Here is an 8,938-nt window from a genome sequence, read left to right as displayed (position 1 = left end):
TCTGGCCCCACAAAACAGTGAGATGAAACCAGAAGATGCTCTGAGTCACTTCAATACAGAAACCAGGATCTCTAACCGTGGACACCTGACAGCAACAACCATGACTGTGATGAGCTTTAACTGAGACCACAGAGAAAAACTTTAGGATTAGACAACTTAGTATGCCTGAAATCTGTAGTTGGTCTTATGCCAGGATACTTCATGGGTAAGGTCTTCCTGTTTTTAGGCCAAAAGTTTTTCCTTTCTATTTTCCCCATATTTTGTTGTGTCTATGCAAATAAAAACTGACACACACATGTAGTATATGAAAAAGTTTCCATAAGATTATTCTTGGAATTGTTGTATATAAAAATATTTCCTTAGGATTGTTCTGTGACTATTGCCCCACCTAGACCTTCTAGGTGGGGGCGCTGTGGAGTTAACAATAAATAGCTTGATGGACAGGGGAGAGGGATCCTTTTGTGAAAGCTGCAGGCTGCAAAAGGACTCTCTCTCTCTCTCTCTCTCTCTCTCTCTCTCTCTCTCTCTCTGCCCAATCTTTTTTTTTTTTTTTTTTTTTTTGGTTTTTTTTTTTTTTTTTGGGCCACACCCTGTGACGCTCAGGGGTTACTCCTGGCTATGCTCCTGGCTTCTTGGGGGCCCATATGGGACGCCGGGGGATCGAACCGCGGTCCGTCCTAGGCTAGCGCAGGCAAGGCAGGCACCTTACCTCCAGCGCCACCGCCCGGCCCCTCTGCCCAATCTTTTACACCCTAACCTTCTTGTCTGTGTGGATTATTATTTGTTGCAGATAAATATTACCAAGGTCTCCCCCCGAAAGGGAACAAGGGGATGGGAAGTAATTTCTCATTCTGGGGACTGTTCGTGGATTCACAAACACCAACAAAGGATTTAACAGCACAGATTCATTACAAATGTTGCATTAAGCCCTTAGGATGGACTTGGATGGTGGATGGAGGTGGAGGCCTTTCTTTGCCATCCCAGGCCATGTGGCTCTATCCCCCATTAACCGGGAGGTCTGGGTCCAGAAAAGCGATGGGTATTGAACTCACTCACAGGCAGGCTTCCAGAGAGATAACATCTTAATTCAGCCCTAGCCAACAGATGTGGTTGCTAACCATTTACGCATGCCATTCTTAGCTTGCCCTGCATCTTAACTCCTTTCAGCCATCTTCCCTCTGACCTCCATGCTGGCAAAGACCAAAAGGTCCTAATCCCCTGGATCAAAGCTCTTATCTCCCCTTCCCAAGACCCCTCCCAGGAAATGAGTGGGGTCTTGCAGGTAAAGTTACAGGTCATATCCGCCAAAGACTCCTCCCATAAATGGGAGGGACTTGCAGGTAGTTAACAGTAAACCGGGGTGGAGTTACATCTCCCCCTTCTCTGAAAAGTAAAAGAAGCTTTTGTAATTCTGACTCGCCTTTAGCTAAAGGTGGGTAATATTTCCAATGCAACAATGTAATAAAGTGGGGCCGGGAAGGTGGCCGCTAGAACGGACCGCGGTTCGATCCCCCGGCGTCCCATAGGGTCCCCCCAAGCCAGGGGCGATTTCTGAGCTCATAGCCAAGAGTAACCCCTGAGCGTCAAACGGGTGTGGCCCAAAAACAAAAACAAAAAAAAAACAAAAAAAAAACACAATGTAATAAAGCGAATATTAACATACAAGCCCTTTAAAAAAAAACATAGCATTTCTGCAAAATACACCATACACCTGCAACTTAAAATTCTCTTAATGCTTTTTTTACCAAGCACTATTCCGGAACTTTCAAGTTCCTATACTTTTAAAATATATTGGGGGAACTTTCTGTTCCTATTAACCTTCCTACACACAAGCATAAAAGCATAAACACAGAATATACATTTTTTTTTTTTTTGGTTTTTGGGCCACACCCTGTAAGGCTCAGGGGTTACTCCTGGCTATGCGCTCAGAAGTTGCTCCTGGCTTCTTGGGGGACCATATGGGACGCCGGGGGATCGAACCGCGGTCCGTCCTAGGTTAGCGCAGGCAAGGCAGGCACCTTACTTCCAGCGCCACCGCCCGGCCCCCCAGAATATACATTTTAAAAAAACAGGCTTAATACATAAAATACACATTAAAACATTTTGCAATTGAAAATATTAAGTATAGAAAACAATAAAACACATTAAATCATAAAGAAAATGACTTAATCAAGACAAAGTTAGATGCAGGTGGTTAGAAATCAGATCTTTTAGCTGGGTTAAGCTGTTGTTACTCCTTTTTAAAATATTTTACACTACAAACTAAAACTTATCCCATAACCAACTATGTGTAAAATATGTGGCTACCACTTAATCATACACACACACACACACACACACACACACACACACACACAATTTTTTTTGTTTGCTTGTTTTTGGGTCACACCTGGCAGCGCTCAGGGGTTACTCCTGGCTGTCTGCTCAGAAACAGCTCCTGGCAGACTCGGGGACCATATGGGATGCCGGGATTCGAACCACCATCCTTCTGCATGAAAGGCAAACACCCGACCTCCATGCTATCTCTCCAGCACCGCACACACACGATTTTTATTGTATTTTTTAAATCTCTTATCTTGGGCTGGAGAGATATTATGGAGGTATGGTGTTTGCCTTGCATGCAGAAGGACCGTGATTTGAATCCTGGCATCCCATATGGTCCCCTGAGCCTGCCAGGAGCAATTTCTGAGCAGACAGCCAGGAGTAACCCTTGAACGTGGCTGGGTGTGACCCCCCCCCCAAAAATAAAAAGGAAGAACAGGGTCCAGAGTAGGGTCACAGCGGTAGGGCATTTGCCTTGCACATGGCTGACCCAGGACAGACACCAGTTCTATTCCCAGCATCCCATATGGTCCCCTGAGCCAGGAGCAATTTCTGAGTGTGGAGCCAGAAGTAACCCCTGAGTACCACCAGGTGTGCCCCCAAAAAATCAAAAAAAAACAAAACAAAGAGCAGTTGAAAGCATTTCAGAAACAGTTGAAGCTGTTTCAGAAAACTTGGCCTGAGTTCCATTGTCAGAAATTTGAACCAAATAGGAGCTAAATTATAAGTCCACGGAGTGGGGGCCGGAGATAGCACAATGGTAAGGCGTTTGCCTTGCACATGGCCAATACAGAAGATGGTGGTTCAAATCCTAGCATCCCATATGGTCTGCTGAGTTTGCCAGGGGTGACTTCTGAGCACAGAGCTAGGAATGACCTCTAGTGCTGCCAGTTGTGACCCAAAAATCAAAAAAAAAAAAAAAAATAAAGGTTGTTTGCCTTGCACGCAGCTGACCTGGTGGGAGGGACCCAGGTTCGATTCCAGCATCCCATATTGTTCCCCAGCCTGCCAGGTGTGATTTCTGAGCAAAGAGCCAGGAGTAAACCCTGAGTTCTCCAGGTGTGACCCCAAAACAAAACTAAACAAAAATCCATGGTGGAAAAATCCACTTGAGCAACCATGAGACGGTCCTAGGGAACATCTCACCAGTTGTAGACAGGATCCCTGTTCTGGTACCAGGTGAAGCAGAAACCTCATGGCCCAATTCCAAGCGATTGGGAGATGTGGATTTCCCCAATAATCTCCACAAAACTGGGGAATGTTACAGAAAATAATCCCCACAAAATTGAAGGGAATGGTACAGGTCCAGAAATTTTCACTACAAGCTTTCCACTCCTAATACTAAAGCCAGCAGGCAAAGAGCTCTGTCGTGAAAAACTGAAACCATAAGCAGCTTCTCCTAGGCCCAGGGTTTTTTATTGGGACGGGAAGCAAAATCACAAACCTGTGGTGGAAAACCAGTAGGGTAAAGAACCAATCCAAAAGGACCCTCAATCCAAAGGTGCTTCCATTCAATGAATGAATAAGCAGCAGCAGAAAATTATATTCTGAATAGAATGAATACTGATTATAGGGGCCGGGAAGGTGGCGCTAGAGGTAAGGTGTCTGCCTTACAAGCGCTAGCCGTAGGACGGACCGCGGTTCGATCCCCCAGCGTCCCATATGGTTTCCCCAAGCCAGGGGCGATTTCTGAGCTCATAGCCAGGAGTAACCCCTGAGCGTCAAACGGGTGTGGCCCAAAAACCAAAAAAAAAAAAAAAAAAAAAAAAAAAAAGAATGAATACTGATTATTGTTGGTGTATGGCAGTTGGAATTGGACATACCCTTGGATAATTCCCACTGTAAATGACAGTTGCACCTGAATATGGCCAAGTATAAAAGAAAAAACATGGGGCCGGAGAGATAGCATGGAGATGAGGCCTCGCATGCAGAAGGAGGGTGGTTCGAATATCGGCATCTCATATGGTTCCAAGTCGAAGCAATTTCTGAGTGTAGAGCCAGGAGAAGCCCGAGTGTTGCTGGGTGTGACCCAAAACACACACACACACACACACACACACAAAAAAAAGAAAAATTATTTGAACCTTTGTGATGTTCCTGTGAAGCCCAGGATGTGACCAGAGCACTGCCAGCTGGCTCGAAGAGGGGCGATAAAGCATCAGTGAGATGCTGCCTGCTTTGTATTTATTCCTCTTTTTTCCTGTACCAGGGTCTCCCTGGCCACCTCTAACTAGTTAATTTCCATGTCTCTCCCTCTGTCCCAGAAACCATCCCAGGGCAGCAGCAGTAGGTCTCAGATACCTGGAGGAATAAAAACACTTGGTTTCAGGATCCAAGCCTCTTACCAGGGAAGACCTACCACTGCTTTGGCATTGACTGACTTACTCCAAAGAGTGCTCTCAACACCCAGACGACTCAGCAACAGCCTGTTTGCAGGGCAGATAGCTCTGCATTTAATGGTATGCTGAAACTAGAGGATGCTCCACATCAGCCTGACATCGATGAAAGAAATGCACAGAATCCAGAATCTTTAAATATAAGAACCTGATACCAATAGCTAAAATGTGAAAACCTTTCACCGGGACCACGGAGAATGACTTGGGTTGGACAGAGTGGTATGCCTAAAACCCAGAGTCGGTCTTATGCCAATAAACTTCTGGGGTAAGGCCTTTTTGTAATCAAGCCAAGGATTTTTTTTTTTTTTTTTCGTTTTCCCCACATTGTTCTGGGCCTATGCAAACAACGGCGATTGATTGCCACTATCACACCTTTACTATATTTTTTACTCTTCTCCTTTAAGGAAAAAAAAAAAACAATTTACTGAACTTAAAAACAAATAACTGTAGTAGAATGCCTGTCTTAAATACAGGCAGGGGATAGGAAAGGGGTGGGGGGAATACACTAGTGAAGGGGGGTGTTCTGTTTGTGACTGTAACCTATGATCATGTTAAATAAAAAATATTAAAACAAAACATTTGGTTTCTCTCTTCTCAGTCCCAGGCTACAGGTTATTGCAATACTAGTGGGACATGAGTGCACCATTCCTGGGCCAGACCAGCTGCCACACATCATCACTTATGCTGTGTCCCTGGGTACAGTAGCCCCAGTCACTGCATTCCCCAAGACTGTGCCTGCTTCTTCAGACTCCGCCCACCTTCAAAATCAGGGCTGATTCATTCCCCTGATCCCTGTCTGGTTCAGCCCACCCTGTGCAGCTCAACACTACCTTGGAATGAGGTGTGACAAACAGGTATGATGGCTGCACTGCTATGTCCTCAACAGCCTTGTCCCCTCCTCTTTAAAGGCCTTTGTGACACCCCAACTCTAGCCCTTCAGAATTTCAGCGCCCCCTGCACTCCCAGAGTGCAGCCAGGAGGCAATCTCAGCTTGCGCTTCACCCACTGGATTAGATCTGATGGATCCTGATCCAGGTTTTCACACACCACAGGCTGCTGCACTACACCTCTTCTGCAGTGCCCAGCCCAGTGCCAGGTGGATGAGATTCTGGCATTTGACAGGGAATCAGCTGCTCAGCTATATCTAGTCCCTGGCCCATTATATATCTCAGGGAAACCAGCTGAGTTCCAGCTCACTGCACTCCTTAGGGCCGGAATATTAGCACATTTCTGCCTTGCCCATAGTCAACCTGTGTTCAATTCCTAGTATCCCATATGGCCCCCCAAAACACCACAGAATCTGAGGGAACTGTGAGTCAAGATCACCCCCAACAACCCCGACCATACAGCAAGGGACCCATTGACATGCACTGGAACTGGCATCCCTGGCAGGGAGGGGTTGTGCTTCCAAGCAAGCCATGAGCTGAGCCAGTTATTGGGAATATTATCCAGTCCACAGGGTGGTGCCAAGTGGGGGCAGATAGACCATTTATTGTGTGAAGTTGCACTGTAGAAAAGCTCAGCGATGTGCTGCCAGGCAGACATTCAGCACAGGAAGAGTTACGAGTGGGAGCCAGACATGGCAGACAGGTGCTAGAAGGCCCAGGACACAAGCTATTCTGGCCCTGGGTATCACTGGGTTCTGGTGACAAGTGAGTCTGCAGAGCAGGGATCAGTGACTGTAGATCTGGGGGCCCTCACAGGAGAAGTCTGGGAGGATGAGTTCAGGACCAGAGACAGGCTTTGGACAAGAACAAACTGCAGTGCTGGGGAAGATTTCTGCACAGTGGTCGGGGGTCCTGGGGCACGGAGCAGGCTCCAGGCACAGGTGAAAGGCAAAGAACAGGGGCCGGAGAGATAGCATGGAGGTAGGGTGTTTGCCTTGCATACGGAAGGACAGTGGTTCGAATCCCGGCATCCCATGTGGTCTCCCGAGCCTGCCAGGAGCTATTTCTGAGCATAGAGCCAGGAGGAACCCCTGGACACTGCCGGCGTGACCCAAAAAATTTCAAAATTAAAAAGGCAAATAACACTGGGCAGCTGAGGGCACCCAACACTAGGGCCCTCACACACTGATGTGCCCATCGATGCCCTGACCCTACGCCACTCAACTAAAAAGCCTCCGTAGCCTCTCAGGTCTATTGCATCTGTGGAATCCTCATTAAGCCTTCGAGGGGATTCCTGGGCAGCGTCTTTCTGCTGGTGGTCACAGGCCCTGAGATGCACCAGGCATTCAGGGTTGCCTCTGAGCAAAGCCTGAGACGGGACCAGAGGCCAGCAGGGCTCAGGTAGGGGCTGAGCTCTACTGCCTGCTCAGCCCGGGGCTGAGCTGCTGCCCTCTGTTGGTGGCCTGGGGTCCAGCTGCCACTCCTGCTTGCTCTGCGTGGGATCCTGGAGGTCCAGCTTCTGTAACTGTCTCTCCACATCCTCAGGTACTTGAACTTCCAGCAGGTTCTCCAGGCCACACTCCGGCTCATCCCCAATAAGCACCTAGCAATAGGCAGCAAGGGAAGTGCTGGATGGACTTCACATTGCAATCCTCACCCACGCCTCTCAAAGGCCCACCACATGCTGGACAAGCCTCCCATGGGCCCCATACACACCTGGATGAGTTTCTCACAGGCCGTGCGCACGTCCGGCTCGGGCTCCCAGTTGTACAGCTCCCGAAGGACCAGGTAAGCCCCCGAGTCCTTCACGTGCTTCCGCCCTGGGGCCGTGGCTGTTAGCTATGGGGCAGAAGTTGGTGAAGGTTGGGCACTGCACAGGTATTAGTGGGAGCAGCGTTGGGAGAGCAGCCCCAGCTTACCAGCATAATGGCCTCAATGAGCATCTTGCGGATGTCAGCATCTGGCTCCCGCTGCTTGTCTGGCGGCAGATACTGAAGGTCCACAGGCAGCCCTGTGGGCAAAAGTGGGGTCGCTGAGACAAGCCCCTCCGAGCACCCCACGCTCTTCTGGGAGATCTGGGGTAGGGAAACACCCCTCATCCCTCTCACCTCTGGCCTTCCCCCAGCTAGCCCTGTCCAATCACTCACGCTCCATCTCCTCCTCGGAGAAGTCCTCAGGCCCTGCCAAGGGCAAGAGCAAGAAGGGGAGGATGTCCACGTCGGGCCCGAGCAACCACTCGTGGTGCCCTGATGAAGGGAAGAAGAGTCGCGAACCAGGCCTGGTCCGGATAGCTCCGAAGACCGGACTCCCCCTTCTTTTCCCTCTGCACAGGGCCCCAAAGCCACTCACGGTGGTCAAAGCAGCAGTTCCGCAGGGTGGCCACCACCCCGGCCCTCCGCACGGAGGAACCAGAGTCTTGCGTGAGGGGCAGCAGCCGCTGGACCACGCACCTGGCAGGAAGGAATGGGATCACTTAAGCGGCACCGGACCTGGCATCCCTGGCAGGGAGGGGTTGTGCTTCCGAGCAAGCCCGGAGCTGTGGTCGCCAGTTACTGGGAATATTGCCCAGTCTACAGGGTGGTGCCAAGCGGGGGCGAGAGAAAGCACTGATGGTGCGGCGTGGCACCGCAGGAACGTCCGCGATGTACTCGCCAGGTGCTGGAAGGGCCAGAAGCGCCTCGTGCCCACCCTGTCCCGGGGCTCGCCGCACCTGGCCGGGTCCAGCAGGAAAGCGCGCGCCTCGGCCCGCTGGCTCAGGTTGGCGAGCAGGGGCCCCAGGTAGGAGGGGGGCGCGCGGGCGTCGTGCTGGGGGCCCGCGGGGGCGCAGAGGGCGCGCACCAGGCACTCCAGGCCCGACTGGGCCTCCAGGGCCTGGAGCAGCGCGCCGCACGGCGCCGGCTCGCGGCTCAGGTTGGCCAGCACGGCGGCCGCCTCCTCGGCCCAGGGCCCCCGGGGCTGCAGCGCGCGGCCCAGCAGGCGGCCCAGCAGGCCGGGCTCGGCCTCCAGCAGCGGCCGGTGCAGGCCCGCGTCGGCGGCCAGGTTGACGAGCGCGCGCAGGGCGTCGCGGGCTGGGCTGGGGGCCGGGTCCGGGTCCGGGTCCGGGTCCGCTGCCAGGTCCACCAGCGCCCGCAGCACGGCGGCCTGCCCGGCCAGCAGCGCGCGGCCCGCCGCGGAGCCCGTGAGTGCCAGGACGTGCTGCGCGGCGGCTGCCCGCAGGTTGGGGCGCGCCCCGGGGGCCAGGAAGGGCAGCAGCTCCGCCACGTCCGCCGCCGGCCCGGCCTCGGCCACCGGGGGATCCGCGGCGGGGGCTCCGCGCCCAACGGGAGCCGCCAT

At 51.8% G+C, this 8,938-nt stretch overlaps 1 protein-coding gene across 1 annotated transcript; it reads right to left on the bottom strand.

The window, feature by feature from the left end:
* Window positions 1–6,222: 6,222 nt before the first annotated feature.
* HGH1 (HGH1 homolog) lies at window positions 6,223–8,938 on the bottom strand. The gene is made up of 6 exons (XM_049765642.1): window positions 8,316–8,938; window positions 7,955–8,055; window positions 7,753–7,851; window positions 7,525–7,616; window positions 7,322–7,444; window positions 6,223–7,208 (listed from the first exon to the last, which is right to left on the bottom strand). The coding sequence occupies exons 1-6, from the start codon at window positions 8,936–8,938 to the stop codon at window positions 7,032–7,034; spliced, it is 1,215 nt and encodes a 404-aa protein (XP_049621599.1). The 3' UTR covers window positions 6,223–7,031.

This window comes from Suncus etruscus, chromosome 19, assembly GCF_024139225.1.
Source record: "Suncus etruscus isolate mSunEtr1 chromosome 19, mSunEtr1.pri.cur, whole genome shotgun sequence".
Lineage (NCBI taxonomy): Eukaryota > Metazoa > Chordata > Mammalia > Eulipotyphla > Soricidae > Suncus > Suncus etruscus.
The sequence above is the reverse complement of the archived record's forward strand: the minus strand, read 5'-3'. Positions and strand labels throughout refer to the sequence as shown.

Coding starts and splice junctions, on each gene's coding strand:
- HGH1 (XM_049765642.1), bottom strand. CDS start 8,938: ATGGCGGCTCCCGTTGGGCGCGGAGCCCCCGCCGCGGATCCCCCGGTG. Junction 7,852..7,954: donor GAACTGCTGCTTTGACCACC/GTGAGTGGCTTT, acceptor TCCCTTCATCAG/GGCACCACGAGTGGTTGCTC. Junction 7,445..7,524: donor TCATTGAGGCCATTATGCTG/GTAAGCTGGGGC, acceptor TCTGCCCCATAG/CTAACAGCCACGGCCCCAGG.